The 21,412-nt window shown below is 42.7% G+C and overlaps 2 protein-coding genes across 2 annotated transcripts; both read right to left on the reverse strand.

Moving 5' to 3' along the window:
* Window positions 1–1,179: 1,179 nt before the first annotated feature.
* On the reverse strand, window positions 1,180–2,207 carry LOC126491663 (olfactory receptor 5-like). Its single transcript, XM_050127482.1, has one exon. It carries the CDS (start codon window positions 2,205–2,207, stop codon window positions 1,266–1,268), a length of 942 nt encoding a protein of 313 aa, XP_049983439.1. The 3' UTR covers window positions 1,180–1,265.
* Window positions 2,208–11,669: 9,462 nt separating this feature from the next.
* On the reverse strand, window positions 11,670–12,614 carry LOC126491662 (olfactory receptor 5-like). The gene has a single exon (XM_050127481.1). The coding sequence runs from the start codon at window positions 12,612–12,614 to the stop codon at window positions 11,670–11,672; it is 945 nt and encodes a 314-aa protein (XP_049983438.1).
* Between the last annotated feature and the right edge of the window lie 8,798 nt (window positions 12,615–21,412).

Below are 21,412 nucleotides of genomic sequence, written 5' to 3' on the forward strand. Positions count from 1 at the left end.
TCACATAATGTTCATTCTAAACGTCATGACATGTTTATTCCAAATGTCACAATTTACAGTAACCATTCTTATACATGTATTTTGTTAACTATTTGTACATGCACATATATGTAGCATATGTGTGTTAGGACACAAAGAATAGGTGATAATCTCTCAAGTTTGCATTTAATAGGCAGGATGTCCATCTTCTGGTATTTACTGAGCAGTTATGTTTCTTTATCGATAGAACTATTTTCATTTGGTTTTTATTTGGGAATATTCCCTTCCTTTTTTCTTTATTTCTTCCTTCCTTCCTTTCTGTGCCAGCCAGTTTTATGTCAACTTGACATAAACTATAGTCACCTAAGAAGAAGGAACCTCAAACGAGAAAATGCCTCCATAAGATCATACTATATGGAAACCTGCAGGGAATTTTCTTAATTAGTGGTTGATGGGTGAGAACGTGGGCCACTGTAGGTGGTTCTGTCCCGGGGATGGTGGTCCTGGGTTCTGTAATAAAGCAGTCTGAGCAAGCCATGAGGAGCAAACCAGTAAGCAGCATTTCTCCATAGCCTCTGCATCAGCTCCTGCCTCCAGCTTCCTGCCCTGATTGAGTTCCTGTCCTGACTTCCTTTAATGACGAACAGTGATGAGGAAGAGTACACCTTATAAACCCTTTTCTCTCCAAGTTGCTTTGGTCATGGTGTTTTATCAGAGCTATATAACCCTTTTAATTAGTAAAACTTTCTTTTATGTTTTTTATTTTGTTTTTGTTGTTGTTGTTGTTGTTGTTTTTCAGGACAAGGTTACTTTATGTAGCTTTGGAGTCTGTCCTGGAACTAACTCATATAGACCAAGCTAGTCTCGAACTCACAGAGATCTGCCTGCCTCTGCCTCTGCCTCCTGAGTGCTGAAATTGAAGGTGTGTGCCACTACCACCCAGAAAGACTCTTTCTTTTTGTCTGTCTTGTGAATTGGGGTGTATGCATGCCACTGTGCACATGTGAAGATCAGGTGACAACCTGTGGATGTCAGCTCACTTCTTCTATGAAGTGAGACCCAGGGAGTCAGGTTATCAGGCTTGAGAGCAATTGTCTGCTCACTGAGTAATCTTGCCAGTCCCTATAATTTTCCTATTTTTCATGTTGATTTTATGACGTCTATTTATAAAATGTTCCAGAAACTTCTGCCATGTTTCTCTCTGCCTTTGAATTCTCTTTATGTGTATTTTGCCATGAACTTTTTTTCAAACCAGGAGAGGGAGGGCATCAGCTTTCTGGAGAATCTCAGCACAGACGGAGGGTTTTCTTCAGCACTGCATGGACCTCCCTGTTCCGCAAGCAGTAGATGATTGGGCTACACAGGGGAGTGGCCACTGTGTAGATGACTGACAGTGCCTTGTTGAGGTCTGTGGATCTGATACGTCTGGGCCTGGAATACATAAAGAGGACCACAGAGTAGAAGATGCCCATCACAAGGAGGTGGGAGGCACAGGTGGAGAGGGCTCTGTGGCTGGCGGCAGCTGAAGGCATTTGGATCAGCACCCTGCTGATGGCCACATAAGAGGCCAGAGCAACTAGCAATGACCCACAGAAGATGACGATGGCTGAGATGAAGTCAACCAGCTCTATGAGAACCACGTGGGTGCAGGACAGGTTGAGAAGAGGAGGCACATCACAGAAGAAGTGGTTGAGGACATTTGGGCCACAGTAGGACAGACTCGCAATGCATGTGGTCTTGATCACAGAGACCACCAGTCCACCCACCCAGGAGGACAAAGTCAATCCCCAGCAGACCTGAGGCCTCATGAGCAGTGGGTAGTGCAGCGGATGGCAGATGGCTACGTAGCGGTCGTAGGCCATGGAGGCCAGCAGGGTGCACTTGGTACCAATGAAAGAAATGAATAAAAACAATTGAGCCATGCAGGATGTGAAGGACATGTGGCAGGGGCTGGACCTCAGGCCCATGAGCAAGCTGGGCATGGTGACGGACACATAGCACATCTCCAGGCAGCTGAGGTGGCCCAGGAAGAAGTACATGGGCTTGTGGAGTAACTCAAGGTGGCTGCAGATGAGGCAGATGACTAGCATATTCTCTAAGAGGATCAGCAGGTAGAGGGCCAGAAAAATAACAAACAGACCATCCCTGATGTCTTTCCTGGCAGACAAACCCAGCAGGATAAAATCCTGGTCCGTGGATCGATTGGCCAGTTGCAGAGATCTCTCCATCTAAGTAAAGAAAGACATATGTTTATAAAGACCTTAGTCTGTTCTGAAGTATAAAGGCATCTAAGGTTAAACTTTCTTGGAGCTGAATCAACTTAGCAAGAGGTTGAGCTACATCAGGCCAAGCAATAAGGAGAAACTGGAAAACTACAAAACCAGAAATGGAAAATTGACACACACAGAAAATTTACTAAGTCTGCAACTTTTTTTGAGACAGGGTCTCTCTGTAGCTTTGAAACCTGTCCTGAAACTAGCTCTTGTAGCAAAGGCTGGCCTCAAGCTCACAGAGATCCGCCTGCCTCTGCCTCCCGAGTGCTAGGATTGAAGGCCTGTGCCACTGCCACCTGGCAGGTCTGCAATTTTAAGCAAGACATCCAACCTTTATGAACATACACTATTGCGTTGATAAAGCAGAGGTGAGGGGCAGGAAAGATGAGTCTGCAGATAAGAGCACTGGCTGCTCTTGCAGGGACCTGGATTTGATTCCTGGCACCTACATGGTAGCTCTCGTCCATCTGTAACCCCATTTCCAGGTGATCCAATACTTTCTGACCTCTGAGGGCACCAGGCACACATGTGGTACACAGACATACATGCAGGCAAAACAACCATACACACAATATAAAATAATAAAACCTGAAAGGATGAAGCAGATGAAATCCATCCTCACAAAGCCTTTGGTCCTTATGAATATTTAGCTTCTGTATGTTTGCTAGTTTTTTACTGAGGAGAATTGAACCCAGGGCCTTGCCCATCTTAGATAAGTGCTGTACCTACTGAGCCACAGCCTGGCCCCTTCATATGATATTTAAGTACAGCAATAAATGAGAATGTGGTTATAAAATAAGGAATGATGCTTATTTTCTTACTTTTGATGACCTTAAATGATTGTTTCTGGGTCAAATTTCTTTCTTCAAAAACCTTCCACATCTCACAAGTTGTGTGCACTATTTTAAATAAGAGAAGACTTACAACAGTCTTTTCTGGGCTTATCTCCCTTAAATGGGCTCATCTCTAAAGGAAATGTGACAATATTAGAAAAAGGTGCCAGGATAATAATCTTTTCATGACACTTTTCCTTTGTGACTACATGGCTCGAGACAATGACAAGGTCAGGAATGAAGTTGACCAGCTCTGTGAGAACCATGTGGGTGAAAGACAATTTGGGTAGAGGAGAGCATTTAAGTGTATTTGTTTTATGTGTATGAGTATTTAGCCTGCACATATGCATGCCTGGTGCCCACAGAGGTCAGGAACGCACCTGGAACTGGAGCCGTGGATGGCTGTGAGCTGTCATGCAGGTGCTGAAAATGGAACCTGTGCCCTCTGCAAAAGCAACAAGAGCTCTTCAGCATTGAGCCATCTTTCCAGCTCCTCGCCTCAATACAGAACAATACAGCAACTAAGACTCATAAAGCCTGGGTGAAGGGAATTCTCCCAGAATGACATCAGTTGTGTGCGTGTTTCTGTTGTTCTCTGAAGATGTATGTGCATATGTGTGTCTGTGCATGAGTGCCTTTTGTATGCACATGAGTGTGCATATGCACCTGTAAGTGTGCATGCAGAGGACAGAGTAGTGTCTTCCTCGACCTCTCTCCGTCTTTTTTTCTTATGACAGAACTTCTCACTGAACTATCAGCTCACAGTTTCCAGTAGGCTGACTGGTTTATAAGCCTTCAGGATTCACCTGCCTCTGCCTTACCTGCAGCCAGACTGCAGATTAAAACTCAGGTCTTCAAGCTTGCTTAGCAAAAGCTGTTACCCAGTGAGTTATCTCCTCCATGCCCAGCAGCCTTTTTAGAGGAAAGAAACTTTGTACATTGAGCATAATTTAGGGTCCACAGAGTATTCCAAATGAGCATCAAGTTTGTTCTTACTATCTTAGATGGATAGGCATTGATCCAACCATGCCTACATGCAACTATGCTGGAGCTCATGAATTGTAACTTGTTCAAGGGATCCTGACAGGTGCTGTCCTGTGCTACTAACACTATGGGATTCAGTGTCAGGTGTGAAGAGTACAGTGTTTCAGCTGATTCGGCAGCAAATATCTAGTCTATAATCTGTACCAAGTGCTTGAACTAAAAGGGTGAAAAATGAGCGTTTGTTTGCAACCTTTTGAAAATTTTGCATTCTAGGTAAAGAGAGAAAAACTCAAATAAAAGGTCAAATGTAAACAGCTATAACTCCTGCACTGGCTTTGGGGAGGAGATGCGTGGGTCTCTGGAGTTCACTGGCCATTTCACTTGTCCAAACCGGTAACCCACAGGTCCGTGAGAGACCCTGTCTCCAAAACTACAGTGGAGAGAGACTTGAGAAACAGCCAATGTCGACCTTTGGCGCACACACACACACACACACACTGAGAATTTCAAGGATGCTAAAGAAATAGTGTGCCAAGGATGCATATAGCTGTCCAGGCCTGGAGGAGGCTATTTTTAAGAATCAAAGAACAATTCACCAGTCAGGAAAGTAACATTTCAACTTATTTCTGAATGACAAGAAGGAAAAAAAAACAGCTGAGTGTTGAAATGGTGGGAAAACACTCCACACGGATCATAAAAATCTGTGCCTGGTTAATTTGTTATCTATGACAAAATAAAAATAAAGAAAAAGCCTACATCACACACACATACACATAATCTTGCACACACACATATACTCAGACACACACACATACACGAGCTCAGGTTTTGATCAGATGAAAATATAAATGCAATGCAGATGTCCCAGTCAGAGCTGAGCACTGAACAGTCATTTATCCTCAGCATTTGGGTCAGTTACGAGTTTCTGTAGTAACTGACACCAACTGCAAAGAAGTTCCTATGGCCAGAGAAGTCACACATAACATCACACACACACACACACACACAAATGGGGAGGCTGGAGGATGGGGAAGAGTCCTATGAAACCCTGTCTACAGCAGGATAATGAAATCCAGAACACAGCGCAGCTGTGGCTACCTATGCAAGAAAGAACTGCGCACACACACACACACACACACACACACACACACACACAAGAACTGCACAAAAAATGTAACCTGCAAGTAGGAAAGGTCTGATTTGGAAGAAGAAATGGGTAGGCAGGAGTGTGAGGCAGGTAAGAGAGAGCAGCTAGAGCGAGCCTGTTCATACCATTGCACATCTGTACAGAACTGTCCAAATTTAATGTATTCGTGTGAAACAAAAATCTCTAAACTTTTAGAAAACAGTGGTATATCTAACAACATCAAGAAGAAGAGAAAAGCGTTTAAAACATCTGTCTCATCAATGAGCACATGAACTCACAGAGACTGAGGCAGCAGGCACAGGACCTGCATGGGTCTGCACCAGGTCTTCTGTGTATGCATCATAGCTTCAGGTTTCTGTTTGGATGGACTCCTGAATGGGTGAACGAGTGGGTCTCAGATTCTTGTGCCTTCTCTCGGGCTCTTTCCCTCCTCTTGGATTGTTCTGTCTATCTTCAATGTGATAGTTTTTGTTTTATCTTAATATATGCTATGTTGTTATATTTTAGTATTATCTCTTTTCTAGTGAGAGACAGAAAGGAAATACATCTGGATGGGAGAGGAGGTGGGGAGGACTGGGGAAAGTAGAGGGAGGGGAAACCTTAACTGGGATATATTTTGTGTGCAAAGAATCTATTTTCAATAAAAGGGTGAAAGTTTCAAAGAACTAAAACACCTGCCTCATAAAATTTAAAAATTTGCATGATCTGAAAAGATTCTGGTTACCAAAGAGATAAAAATCGCAAGTTGGGAAAATGTCCCTAGTGCATGCTACTGACAAGGGATTCCTTCATAGAATATACAAAGACATTGGTTGATTGGTCCGGAAAGCATATTCTTTTCCAGTTTAAAAAAAATGAGATTAAAGTCCTACCTTTCTAATGCCGTGACCCTTTAATACAGTCCCTGTGCTATTGGGACCCCCAAGCAGAAAACTAGTTTGTTGCTACTTCATAACTGTAATTTTGCTACTGTTATGAATCATAATGTAAATATCTTATATGCAGGGTGTCTGATTTGTGACCCCCCAAAGGGGTCATGACCTACAGATTGAGAACCCCTGTCCTAAAAGCGCATTTTCACCAAAAATAACTAATAACTTAAAACTAGAAAATTTTTCTCTTATTAGGAAACAAAGAAATGGAAATTGAAGTCAAAATGAAATACCTGTTTTACAGCCAGAGAGCTGTCATGAATATTAACATTTATTTGGACATATTAAGTTTCACCTTATGGTTGCCACACAGTTTGGTGGGAGCCTATATGAGTGTTGACTCCTGGGAAAGGAAATAGCAACCAACATCTATCAGATCTTAGAGTGTGGCCACTGTGAGAGAGGTTACTTTAACAGCAGCACTTTTGGCACAAAAGTATCTCAACATTGCTAACATCCAACAATAAAACCGATACATAAAGTCCTATTTATACACTGGAGTGCTACTTTGTAAGTAAATGAGCCTAGCATCCTCCCTGACCAATCTCTGAAACATACTCCTGACCAAAAAGGAAGATGCCTAAGCATGCAATTGGCATTAATCACTTCTATAAAATAAAACTGCAAAAAAACCATTAGAGGCTGGAAAGATGGCTCAGCAGGTGAAAGAGTTTGGCCCACAAGGCAGACAATCTGAGTTCTGTCCCTGGAACCTCGATGCAAGAAAAGAACTGACTTTGGAAAGCTGTCCTTTAATGTCCACATGCATGTTGTGGCCCTCAGCATATTATGCACAAAACACAATAATAGTAGTAGTAATAGTATTAATAATTGAAAACTGTTAAGTCAAAAAGATGGTTCAGTGAGTGAAACACTCAGCACCCAGCCTAAAGATCCAATAGTGCAAGAGAACCGACTCATAAGTTATCCCCTGCACTCCATAAATGTATGTACCCACAGACACACACAAATCATTTTTAATTAAAAAATGTTTTCTATAAATACAAAAGGTCAGTACTTCTTCAAGACAAGCCTATTGAGACTCAAAGACAATACTAAAGGTGGTTTTCAGGCCACAAGTCTTTGTGCCTGTCAGCTTGGATCCTCAGGACACCTTAGCTGTGTCAGCAGGGGTTCTGGAGTTGAGCAGGGCCCTCTGGAGCTGTCCCCGGTGCTGAAACCGCGTCGGGTTTCATCGCTGTGTTTCTGGAGCTGTCCGTGGTTCTGACACGAATTCCTGCTAATCTTCCACTACAGACTTTTCCTCCTCAGTTGGAATGATTTCCTTCTGTGATCTACTTACCCTTGGTTACATTTATCTTTCATACCTCACCTTATATACACCCTGAATCTTATATAACATCTGCTGAAGGCTTCTTTATGTTATCTTGCCCTTCTGATAACATAAGATGTCCTATGCTCCTGACTGACTTTCTCACAAATGAAGACAGAGTTTTAAGAGGTACCGGGTGATCTGGGATGAGTCAAAGATGTTCTAAAGCATGTGTCAGAGGTGAGACTGGATCTAATGTAGTTCATGCTGGCTTCAAACTCAGTATATAGTGAAAGATACCCTCGATCTCTGCCTCTGTCACCGATTTTTGGGTGACAAGCATGAGGCACCATACCCAGATCTAATAGTATCTTCCTTTGAATTATCTATTACATAAAGACACTATGTTATAGCTTTCACCTGTTGCCTATGCACCAGGTACTGGGCGATTTAGTCAGGGCAAGCTATAGTATGCTCCATAAATAATTTTATATGAATCATAAGAAGAAAGCATTTTCCATCGTGAAAACATCAAGCAGCATGTATATGTAAACATCAAGGACATTTTTAAAGTTTAAAAACACTCACCTTACATCACATGAATCAGTTTGGCAGTGTCTTCATTTATGACAGACTTAACTGAACATGTTTATTCTGTGTCATTTTAATATTATTATTGACCCAATATTATTTAATATTGTCATTTACCCAGTAAGTTGATTTTATAAATCTCAGCTTGAAATATACTGACAACTTAAGAAAGAACTTGTAAAAGATACTAAGCTGGTTCTAATTCATCTCTGTCTGCATTGGATCTGGCCTAATAAAGCTCACATATTCATCTGCAGTATAAAAATGGTATCCCATTTTCTTTTATTTTTAAAAATATCTTATTGGTGTATATATTCATTGCACATGATGTTAATATAGGTGTAGACAACTACTTTAAAATATATTATGCATCTTAAACATAATCACATCTTACCATTTCTTCCCTTTAGTCTCCCATTTCTATCCAGTTAATCTACTCTTCAAAGTTCTGATTTCAAAGATGGCCTTGAATTCTTATGGTTGCCATGGGGAGTCATTCCAATGAAGTTGTGTATCATCAGGCTAGTTCCTAACATCTATAGACATCCTATAGGAGAGAAAACTTTTTGTTCTCATTGAAATCAAATCACATTATCGTAACTTCTTACCTCTCTATTAAGGCAAAGCAGGTCTTAATTCTTCCTCTTAAAAATATTCAGTTTCTCGCCTGGACATAAGTGAAGATGGCAGCAACTTAAGTGGTTGGACAATGAGTTCAAAGCCACATGTTGACTAAAGTTATCATTAGTTCCAGGTAATGAGTTCTCAACTAGGCTCTCCACATTTCTCTACTTTTCTGTTTTCAAGAGAGTTCTACCAGTCAGCTGTAAGGAGAGGGGCCAACTTAAAACCAAGAGCTGGGCCTTAGAGGGCCCTTAATCTCTGTGGGTTTAGAGCAAAAATCCAAGTGAAATTTTTCATCAGGTTTACTGAGGGTGACCCAAAGGCAGCACTGGTTCCAGTCAGCTCCAAGGCAGTTTGCAACTCTGAGCAAGACCAGGGACTTGTGTCAGATGTTGGCATCCAACAAGCATGTGAAGCCCAATAACATCTCTCAAGGGGATCCCAAGCTACTGAAGTGCATGGAATCTACAAAAGACATGTGTGCAGTCTTGTAATAAATGGCAAGTGACATTTCATGTGTGGAGAGTGAGGATCTGGAGATTTGGAACTATTTGCAGGATATACATATGAACTTGGCCTCTGGGGGTACCACAAGAACATGTGTGCTTGATACAAAGCAAGAAAAAGGAGTCAGGAATTGCACTGACTCAAGGAAAATTTTAATATCTCTAAATACCGCTAGCTGGGTATTATGAAATATAAAATACTTTTATTATAAAAGAAATACTGATTAGCACAGAAAGTTGTCAGCAGGCAGCAATGGGAAAAGCAATGCTTCCCACATTTTCCCATAATCACTTTAATAACCATAATTTTACCATAATCATTTCAATAATCATTATTGAAAATTTAAGGCAAAAATTTCTGAAACCTTTATGAGTTCTTATATAGAAACTGCATTTTTCAATTTGTTTTGACAGTCTTGTGAAGCCTAAGTTACCCCTGAATTCACTCCAGGTCCTCTGCCTCCATCTGGCTCTGGAGTTACAGGCAGGCACTCCCACACTCTACTTATGTAGAACTGGAACTCAGCCCTAGACTTTGTGCTTGCCAGGCAGGTGCTAGGCCAACTGAGTTATAGCCTCACCTCCAAATGTATTTGTGAAAATGGAACCATAAGAATACTGCATGAAGCTGGGTTTATTTTTCAGGTGTATTCATTTTTATTTCTATGTATGAGTGCTGTGCCTGCATGTGTGCCAGGCAAGGCCAGAAGAGGTGTCGGGGCTCCTGAAACTGGAGTTACAGATAGTTGTGAGCCACAGTGTGGGTGCTGGGAACCCATAGGTCTTCTGCAGGAGGTGTTGGAGTTCCTGAAACCGGAGTTACAGACAGTTGTGAGCCACGGTGTGGGGGCTGGGAACCCATAGGTCTTCTGCAGAAGCAGCATGTGCTCTTAACTGCTGAGCCATCTTCTAGCTCTAGACACAGTTCTGTAACCTAATTTTTCAACCTTACAATAGGTAACCACCATACTTCCTGACATATTGTGAGTAACTGTAGCTAAGTACTTGGGCTCTGTATTCGGCACGCCATTTGTGCAGATGTGATAGTTTATATCACTGGGCCTCTATAACTGAATTTCCCCCAATAGTTCTCCATTTAAAGCACAAAATGGAGCTGGAAAACTGGCTCAGCAGTTAAAGCTGTTCTTCCAGGGGACCTGAGCTCAGTTCCCAACACCCACACCAGGTAGCTCACAACCTCTCATACCTTACCTTCTGGCCTCTGAAAATACCTGCACATGCATGTGTGTGTGTGTCTGTGTGTGTGTGGGTTCACATTTGCATGCACACAGACACACAAACACACATGTACTAAATAAATAAATATTTTTAAAAACACAAAATGTCATAAAGATGTTTGTAGGTACATCAAATATTCTGAATTTATTTTTTGCAAAATTTCTTTCAGTCACATTCTGAGTCAACATTCATACACACTCACACATGCTGTGCACAGTGTCAAGTTTCCCCTGAAGATCACATCAGTTTTAGTTAATACTTTTCAATTATTATTGAAACTTACAAAAAAAAATTCACAGTGTCCTTGAGTTGTTCTTGACTTCTCGGAATCCCTATGGAAACGCATATTAGATGTCCATCATCTTTGTTTAAAGGCTTCCTACCTAGATATTTTTAAATTATGCCTTTAAAATACAAATTTCAAGTTACAAACATTTTATACATTTTTATCAATTGTAGAACTACAATAAATCCTTCTCTTTTTGGTTTTTCAAGACAGAGTTTCAATGTGGGGCTCTGATGTCCTGGAACTCACTCAGTAGACCAGGCTGGCCTCCAACACACAGAGATTCACCTGCCTCTGCCTCCCAAGTGCTGGGATTAAAGGCGTACACCACCATATCGCATTTCACTCTGTGGAGTTAGCTTCTAGCACCCACATCAGATTACTCACAACAACCTGTAACTAACTCTGAGAGACCCAGTGTCTAACTCCCAGCCTCTGCAGGGATCTGCATGCATATATACATACATATGTGTTCTTACACACACACACACACACACACACACACACACACACATGAATGAATGAGAATAAAACCTTTTAAAGCTATGAATGAGTGTTCACACAAAGTGTTCATGATGAGGGTTCATGCAAAGCAATGTGATGAGGTCGCAGAAACAAATGAACCACTGATACCTGCTGCAACATTCACAAGCTTGATGCATTATGAACTGTGGAAGGGGTCATCTATAAAAGGAGACATTACGCAATCCCTTGCCTACAAGATACCAAATACGGAAATCTATGCAAATAGAAAGTAGATGATTAGTGATTTTTTTTTTTTTAAGGAGTAGAGACACCACAGAAACTGACTTCCAAATGTGTATAGGCATTTTTCCGGGAGTGATGACTTACACAGCAATGGCGGTTTACTACTTTGTGAAAACATTCAGACATTGAGTTATATGTGTTTAAAAGGCAAAGTGATGGTATGGTAGTTATACCCTAACACAGAAGCAGGATGTAGGTAAATCAATGTCTCTCCACATGGTCTTAAATTCCTGGTCAAACTGAGGACCAGTGCATGGTTCTACGAAAAGCCGATTGCACTTCCCTGTTCCTCAGACAGTAGATGATGGGGTTGCACATGGGGGTAACCACCGTGTAGATGACAGACAACACCTTATTGAGGTCCATGGCTTCTATGCGGCTAGGGCGGGCATAGATGAAGATAGTGGCTGAGTAAAAGATGCCCACCACTACCAAGTGGGAAGCACAAGTAGAGAAGGCTTTGTGGCGGGCAGCAGCTGATGGCATGCCCAGAACTGTCCTACCGATGGCCATATAGGAAGCCATGGCCACAAGGAGTGAGCCCCAGAGGATGACGATGGCTGAGATGAAGTCTACCAGCTCTGTGAGGGCCACGTGGGTGCAGGACAGGTTCAGAAGAGGAGAGACATCACAAAAGAAGTGGTTGAGGACGTTGGGACCACAGTAAGACAGGCTTGCAATGCATGCTGTTTTGATCACCGAGACCAGCAACCCACCAAGCCATGAAGACAAGGCTAAGGCCAGGCAGACCTGGGGCCTCATGAGCAGGGGGTAGTGCAGTGGGCGGCAGATGGCCACATAGCGGTCATAGGCCATGGAGGCCAGGAGGGTGCACTCTGTGCAGATGAGAGAGATGAAGAAGAAGAGTTGGGTCATGCAACCTGTGAATGGAACATGGCAGGGCCCCGTCCACAGCCCCACGAGCAGGGTGGGCATGGTGACGGACACATAGCACATCTCCAGGCAGCTGAGGTTGCCCAGGAAGAAGTACATGGGCTTGTGGAGCTCGCTGTGACTGCAGATGAGGTAGATGATGAGTGTGTTCTCCAGGAGCGTCAGCAGGTAGAGAGTCAGGAAGACGACAAACAGGGCATCTCTTATCCCCAGCCTTGTGGACAGGCCTAGTAGGACAAACTCTTGGACTCTGGTTGTGTTGCCCAATTCAAGTGACTTCTCCATCTAAAAAAATAAAAATACACCTACAATTTTTTTCTAAGTCTCTTTCCTTATATCTTATCTCACCCTAGATCAATGCCATTATCACAGCTGCACCAATCACTTCTTTAAAAATTTTACTATGTTTATGTATTTTGCAGGGCATTTGGGGTGCAAGTTTGAAGGTCATAAGATGCTTTGTAGCTGGAATCACTTCTCTACTTCCACCATGTAGGTTCCAGGGAACAAACTCAGTTCATCAACCTTGGCTACAAGTACCTTTACCCACTGACCCACCACACCAGCCCTGATATCACTTCTAATTGTATCTTTCTGTTTCTAAATTTGATCTATAAAAGTCTTTGTGTTCCATCTAGTAGTGTCTTTACAATACAGACCTGATATAAGATCACTCCTTTCTCCTTAAAAGGCCATTCATCCTTACTATTCTTTTAATAAATACCCTCCATAATACAATTCTTCCTTTAGTTTGAGATAGTCTCAGGTAGCCCAAGCTGGCCTTAAACTCATTATTCAGCTAACAATGGTCTTGAACTCCTGATCATCCTGCCTCCATTTCCTGAGTGCTAGGATTGCTGACCTGTGAGCCACACCCAGTTTATCACAATGCAGTATTCTAGCCCCCAGTGCTCTGATCCAGACTTTTGTCACCCACTGAGACCCCTTGATTCCCTGCCCATGCCCTCCAAGTGCTCCAAGCTCCTTCTAGCCCTAGGAAATTCATGCATGCTGGTCCTTTTGCCTGGAACACACTTCTCCACACTTTTGCTTTTCATTTTCAAGGTGTGTCCCCAGATAGGCCTCTCTCAAAAGTCTCATATCAAATCCTGTGTCATTATTTCTTATTCCATTCCTTAATTCTTCTTTGTGAAGCAATTGCTGTGGTTAGTTTCAATTACTAGGGGGAGTCTGGGGAGAGAGTTCAGTGGTTAACACTGACTATTGTTGTAGAGAACCTGGGTTTGGTTCCCAGCACCCACATGTGGGTGCCTCGCGACCACCCAAAACTCCAGTTTCTAGCTATCGAATGCCTTTTCCTGACTTCCACAGGTATCAGGCATGTTTTGGGTGCAAATGGATACATACAGACAAAAACATATGTAAAACATATATAAAGTAAAATGAACAAGTTAAGAGAACAATTAAATCACAGGTATGCTTTTTTCCACTGTTCCACTGGTCATTTTCTTTCTAACTAGTAGGTAAGCCCCCTAAGGGCAGGATTGCATTGACTGATGTCAGTCTTACTCAGGACTCTGCCCTCCACAGCCAGTCAAGGACCCTCATATAGTGTCCTGTACATGCTCTTCCATAATGCACAATGGGCCAAGGCTTTCTAAGCGTCAGTAGCTCCCTCCACAGGCTTCACAATAAATGGATTCAAGATCACTGGGATTCAGGCTTAATTTGCAATGCTCATTGAATTATTTGGGCTTGGCTTTGGAATTTATTTTAGACTGTCCAGGCTGTCGTAGAGCTCACTGTGAAAGCCAGGACGACCTTTAACTCACAGTAAGCCTCCCATGTGCTGGGAGTACCGTGAGCCACCACACCCAGTTCTGATGGTGACTGAGCTAGAAGAGAAACAATGTGACACAGTTGGAAGACTTGAGTCAAAAGTTGTTCTTTGTATGGCTATTACCATCCTCAACATGCAGTGTTTATTCTAACTTCCATTTTTCCTCTGTAGAACAAAAAAAAAATGACATCAACTTCCATGAGCTGTGGCTGAGATGGCACAAAAAGGTAAAATAATAAAGTTTTATAGAAATGTTATTAATTTTGATAATATCAGTCCTTTTCAACTGTCCATTAATACTGTGGATATAGGTTGTTTTCCTGGGCACTCTTAGATACAGCAGAATTCTCATCTCCCTGACTCTTGAGTTTGATGACCTGCTGATGTGAAAACAATGGTAACATTAATGTCATCTATTAGAGACTCAGCTGTGGTGATTTCCTAGAGTTGTTCTTGTTCACAGTTGCAGTGAATGATTATATCAATTTTTATTCTATTTTCCATGAGTCGTTGTGATGGGCATTTTTCTAATAACTATCCCCTTGATAGTATCACAGAGTCATATTCTAATTTTAAAACCACTTTGAAATTGTGTAGTGCATGGTCCGAATGCTTGAGAGTGGTTTCATCTGATAAGCATGCCTCTGCCATCAGCACTGTGAGATGCTCCAGGGAGATACAGTGAGAATACAGGAATAAGCAAGACTTGGCTCCAGGCAACAGTATTCTGGTTTCTTCTTCACTGCTGGCTAAACCTATATGACTTACTCTAACATATCTGATACATCATAGCCTTTTGAAAACAAATGAGATTGTCTTCATAAATTATGAAAATTTATACCTCCACTATCAAGTAAGGGCAGATTATACCTGGACTTCAATATTAGATATCAATATCAGTGATCATAGAAGAACTTACGTGTCCTCCTAAGGTTTCATCTCCTCCTAGACAAACTATAAGTTGTTGCTGTGTTGGTCTAAAAAAACTCACACATGCCAATGTTCGGTGACATGGTAAGCCATATGCACACAAATACAAACCTCATTTTTATGAAATGTACAGGTTTTGTGGGCACAGGTTGCAAAGCATTTTGGAAGTGGGATGTTACTGCACACACTTGGCAGAAGAAGCGATCAGTCCCAGAGTGGGGAATGAATCTTGACTGAGTGCAGTCAGATTGTAAGCAGCAAATCCAGCAACCAAGCCAGGATCTACCTGGCTCTAGAGCTAATGATCATGGTTTTATTCTTCATCTCTGGACTGTCACTGCAAAGTTCTCTTTATCCTGGCCTCTGAACTGGATTCTAGGGCTGTGTGGAAGACAGCCATGCAAAAATGAAGCCCAGCAGGTGAAGGCATTTTCCAGGAAACTTGACAACTTGAGTTTGATCCCTGGGTGCGAGGAGAGAACTAACCTCCCACAAGTGTCATCTGACTTTCACAATTGTGCTGTGGTGTATGGACCCCCACATATATGCACATGAAAATCAATAAGTTCAGATAAGTAAATAGAAGAAAAGAATGGTAAAAAAAAACTCAGCAAATTTATGGACAAATCAAAAAGAAACTGCACAACCAACACAAAAAGATGCAATCTCACTTTGACCAGAGTCCCTCAGCTAGTTGAAGATGCAAGTTCCATTTCACTCCTCAACCCACATATTCCATCTCACTTATTGCCAAGGGAAGTCTTGTTATGATAGAAAGAATTTGGGGTTCAGAATTATGTGGCCCAGGACTATAATTCAAGATCTTAATCTGGTCAGCTGTATGAAATCCAGCCTTTTTTCAGTGTAGGTTAGACAGTATCCGTCATCTCCATCCTTAAAATAAGGGATGTGTGTATGACTACATCATAGGGCTGGGATGAGAACTCACGAGATAAAACAAGAAGATTCAACAAGGCACCTGATGCTGAGGACGTGACTCTGAGGTACCACTTCTCTCATCTTCTTCCTCCCGCCTCCAGCACCATGAGGTTTCCAGTTCGCTTACCTGAGAAGCTGAGTAAAGGGTCCCTCTCCTAGGGTCTCTGATCAGTGTTGAGATGGTCTGAGTATTTACTCAGATGCGGATTTCTCAGCAATGACACCAGGATCCAGCACTCAGTGGGCCAGAGCATTTCCTACAGGCCTGGTGAACCTGTGGGTACTATCCTTGGTTCTGAACCAAGAGTCCTCTCCCCTCCTTATCCCTTCACCCACTGTGTATCTGAGACTCTTGTCTGGACAGTGCCTAATTGCTTCTGGACTCACAAACAGGAGGCACGTAAAGAGGCTGGTTTAAGCAATGGCTGAGGATCTCTGAGACTGCCCCAAATCTCTGTGGAACTAAACAACACACGGAAGAGATTTTTTTTTTTTAGAAATTAGAAAAGCTATTGGGCTTGAGGAAGAGGGCACAGTAATGCCCAGTCTGGCATCACTGTGTTGATAAGCAAGCATTCATTGTCTTCTGTGTGGAGAAAGGTGTTGTGGGTGCCAGGAATATGAGAATAAGTCTGACATTGTCCCAGCCCCCAAGGTCCCCAGTCTAGGTGGATGTGAAAATGAAAGAGGAAAACTGGATGCATTAACTGTTCCCAGGAAGGCATGAACAAATGTCTATTCACCCCAGACAGGGCACCAGTGGCAGACCAATGTAATGACCCCACTCAAGTCCAACCTGACAAACTAATGACTTCATTCAATTTACTTAGAGAACTGGTGAGTGTCTATTCACAGGAGTGTAGGTGACCCCCACAAAGCTGCACCCCACCAAGTCTCCCACCCCATCATAGATGACAGCCTCATAGACTCTGCATCATGGAGTCTCAGCTGAAGCAAGCCTTCCACGTCCTGTATACTCCAGCATCTCCCAAGTTGACCTAATGCTGGGGGAGAGCGAAAAGGAACTCGACTTATGGCTCCTGTGAACCCCACACTCCACTTCTACTAAAGAGGGTTAGCAGTTATACCACCATCACTGTGGACCCGACTACCACTACACCAGTATCCTCAATTTGTTTCTAAGGTGGTCTCCACTTCAATACAATCATCATATACCTAAGAGAAAACTGGTGACAAAATATTAAATGTCCAGAAGAGTTTCTAAGGCTGCCTTCATCTGGCACAAGTTAGGAAACTTTCCCTTGACAGATACATATTAGATCATAGGTACAAGTTTAAAGAAAATGCTCTCAGTGGCTGGAGAAGTAACTTGGAGGGTAAGAATATTTGCTGTTCTTACTGAGAATCAAAGCACAGTTCCAAGCACCCACATTTTTGTTCCCGGCTGCTCATTTTGTTCCTGAAATAACCACATAGAAACTGTATTAATCACTGCTTGCCCCATTAGCTCTAGCATCTTATTGGCTAACTCTTACATCTTAATTTAACCCATTTCTATTAATTTGTGTATCACTGCATGGCTGTAGCTTACTGGCAAGGTTCCAGTATGTCTGTTCCTGCTGGTGGCTACATGCCATCTCCTTGATGTGTCTTAACATAAAATACATAGCTATAGCTCATTTTAATCTTTTAGAGCCAGATTTTATCTTATTTTTATTGACAAATAAAATTATAAATGTAATATTTATGCATCAACATTTTTAACTTAAGTTGGGATATCCTCATGCATATCTCGACCAGACCAGACTGACCAACCAGTCCAGACCAGACCGGTCTCAACCTGACCAGATGGGACCAGTCCTTACCGGTCCAGACCGGTCCAGACCAAACCAGACCAGACTCAACCAGACCAGACTGGTCCAGACCTGTTTCAACCAAACCAGACCAGACCAGTCTCAACCAGAACAGACTGATCCAGACCAGTCTCGACTGGTCCAGAATGGACAAGACTGGTCTCAACCAGAACAGACTGATCCAGATTTTATCAAGAGAAGCAGCTCCTGGGGCCCAGCTATACATTGTAGAATTATAAATTTTGTTAAATATAATATATATCAATAAAATTTTTATTAAAAGCCAAGTAACATGAAGAACAGAGATAGTTTGGGTTTTACAAATCCCAATGGCAATGTTCAAGAGGGTAGGATATTTTCTGTTTCTAATTTAAACATTCATTTGTTTTTGGTTTTTCGAGAAAGGGTTTCTCTGTGGTTTTGGAGCCTGTCCTGGAACTAGCTCTTATAGACCAGGCTGGCCTCGAACTCATAGAGATCTGCCTGCCTCTGCCTCCCGAGTGCTGGGATTAAAGGCGTGCACCACCATCGCCCGGCTGAAAGCACTGTTCTTATGGTGCTCTGGGAATTCTAGCACTATTGAATGGCTTCCTGACCCAATGTGTATAATGTGTATGATGATCTTTAGTCATTTTTACCCCCGTTGCCATCTCCCACCCCCACCATCTCCTGACGGAAGCCTTCTTCCCCTACAACAGAGAAGTTGTGTGAATGGAGCAGATTTCTTGAAGAAGTGAGATAATCCTTAGAGAAAGACCATCTCGCCCTGACTCACCCTGGACTCCTAGATCTAGACTAGGTATGCCTACTTCACAGCTTTCACTGTCATCTGCTGGTTCCAGATAAGCTACTCTGGATAACAATGATGACAGTTAATACTGATTGTCGATTGATAGGACCTAGAATCGACACAGATGCAAAAAACCCTGGGCATTTCTGGGACAGAATTTCTGGATTAGGTAAACTGAGGTAGGAACACTGCTCCAAGTGTAAGCAACACCATTCTGGGGCTTGGGTCCCTGGACTGAATAAAAAGAAGCAAGCAAGTAGACTTCCAGGTTCATTTCTCTCTGCTTCCTGCTTAGAGATGCCATGTGAGCAGCTTCACCCCTCTTCTGCAGCCATGACTGACTCACCATGAAGAGCTGTGATCCAGAATGAAGTGTCTTAAGCTGCTTGTCCCAGGGATGTCTCCACAGTAATGGGAGCGCAATCAGTATACTGTCTTTGGTGTCTCTAGAGTATCACTGGCTGTTATAATCCATTATTGCAGATTTGTTTTGCCACAGGTCTTGGATGAAGGAACAGCTTTAGGTGCTAGACAAGTTTCTAGCATTCCTGCCACCATGGTGTGGAGAGAAGCTACATCCTTCTAGTGCTTTCCTTTGGGGGAGGAAGACAGGGAGTAAGGAGATGAACACCACGACTTTAGAACGTGCAAAGTATCATAAAGAACAAGATCACAGGGATAGTTGATCCTGAGGTGGGGGAGGGTTACAGACTAGACAGTCTGAAGGCCATCTGAGTTGTCACCATGGGCTGAAGGGTCTTTCTCTAAAGACGATATCTGGACAAAGGATAAATGAAAAGGGAACCAGTTCTGCAGATACCCAGAAAAATTACTTTTTTTTTTCCTGTACCAAGGTTGCAGAAGAAAATGCAGGACAGAGCTGGCAAAGAGGTCAAATAGGCACATCCAAGAACGTCAGCCCCTGACAGGGCAGTCAAGTCACCAGACTGATGTTGGCGCAAACTGTACAGAGCCACAGTTAAGGGAGAATTGGATGCTGTATGGAAAATGCTTAAGTAACAATAGCAACCACTGTCCAAGATAGCGGTAAGGAATGTAATGCAGTTGGGAACCGTGGCGTGCATCTCCATGGTGATAGCCAGGGATGACCTGATTACTCTGGCCACCCTGCTAGTGACGCTTTCCTGCCTCTGTACTCTGTGTGTATTCCTCTCAGGATGAGTGTTTCCTCAAATGGGGACAGACTTCACAGGAGGGAAACACGCAGGGACCTCTGGCTTCCCCGCTAGCAGCTCCATTAGCGGATGTACTCGGTGCTGTGCTGTGCACAATGAATGCTTTTCCCTTTTCAATTAAAATTGATCAGCATGACTAATACTAAAAGGCCCCCTGCTTTAAGGCTTCTTGGGATTAGCATTTGGCCTGTGTGGGATGCCACAACACAACCGGGGAGGTTCTTGTTCAGGGCCGCACCAGGTTCCCTGGAAAAGCCCAAGCATAGGATGGAGGTTGCAGAGCTCTGAGGAGATGTGAATCCACTTGTGCATCCTTGCATGTCTCTGTTGCTACCTGTGGCAGCGGCACATCCCTCATCCCAAGGGCCAGTTAAACTCGGCCCATGACTACCGACCCAAAACAGATTTCTTTTGTACTTACTACGATAATTGTTCAGACACCAGGGGAGGGGACGATGAAGTGTATTCACAAACATATTAAAACTCCACTTTATTTTCCATTTTTTAATATATTGGAAGAAATTTCCTCTCTAGGTGGAGCCTCGCCTCTCATTCTTTCTGTGGCTGAAGTCCTGAGCCAGGGCTGCGAGTTACTATGTTGCTTTGTCAGCAGATTGAGTTGATTTCTCCCCCAAAACAGAATGACAATAGACACAAATCTAGAAACTATAATGTGTATCAAAAAACCTTTGAATTAGAGGAGCAAGTAATGAGATGGGCATATTAGTCTGATTCATAATTTTTGTGTAAAAATACTTCCTTGAGAAAAGCCCAGCAAATATTCTGGGCCATATGTTTGACCTAGCATCGTGAGAGCCCAAATGATAGTCCTTCTTAATTGTATCAGTTTTTTACTCTAAAATGAACCTATAATTATGGTGTCAAAGAGACAGACTCCCCTTAACAGTCTTTGGGTCTTTGTTGTTGTTGTTGTTCGAAGTGAGTGTATAATAAGGTATCAGCAGTCATTTCCCAGATTAAATCTCTATGATTTAAAGAGGCAGCGGTGGTGGCCGTATTTTATTTCATTTTATTAACTGTACACATAAAAGTTGCTACTGCAGGACAGATTTTTGAAACCACACTGATGCAGGAGTTTTAGCATAAGAGGGATTTTCTGAGGACAAGCATAGGCAATGAAGGTGCAGATGTTTTCCAAGCCGGCTTCACCCACACTTTCCATAGATGTGATTGCAATAATCAGGTACACATGCTGCAACCACAGCTGCTGACTGAACCCAATCCTTCCGAGTTTGGATGTGGCCCGGGACATGGTGCATAAGCACCCACATATGAGGTGATTCCTTGACACTATTTAAATTCCCAGAAGCATACCAGCTGCCCTTCTGTTAATACCCTCAAAGTGACCTTTCCTGAGGTTCACATGGGAAACCACTTATGAAAGCCATTCTACCATTCTACATGACAGACTTCATTCAGTTCCATTTTCTCCCATTGGAAATTGAAAGAGTTCTGTCTTTCAGAACTCTTTCCTTGGGGAGCCAAAGTCCTGGTGATGTAGAATCCTTCCTGAAGGTTTTGTGGCAAGGCTTCACTAAGCAAACATCTCCCCTCCTATGTCATATCACCCTGACAAACAGAAATGCTAAGCC

The sequence above is a fragment of the Alexandromys fortis genome, unplaced genomic scaffold, assembly GCF_014885135.2.
Source record: "Alexandromys fortis isolate MF-2015 unplaced genomic scaffold, M_Fortis_MF-2015_v1.1 scaffold_267, whole genome shotgun sequence".
In the NCBI taxonomy this organism is placed as follows: domain Eukaryota; kingdom Metazoa; phylum Chordata; class Mammalia; order Rodentia; family Cricetidae; genus Alexandromys; species Alexandromys fortis.

Coding starts and splice junctions, on each gene's coding strand:
- LOC126491662 (XM_050127481.1), bottom strand. CDS start 12,614: ATGGAGAAGTCACTTGAATTGGGCAACACAACCAGAGTCCAAGAGTTT.
- LOC126491663 (XM_050127482.1), bottom strand. CDS start 2,207: ATGGAGAGATCTCTGCAACTGGCCAATCGATCCACGGACCAGGATTTT.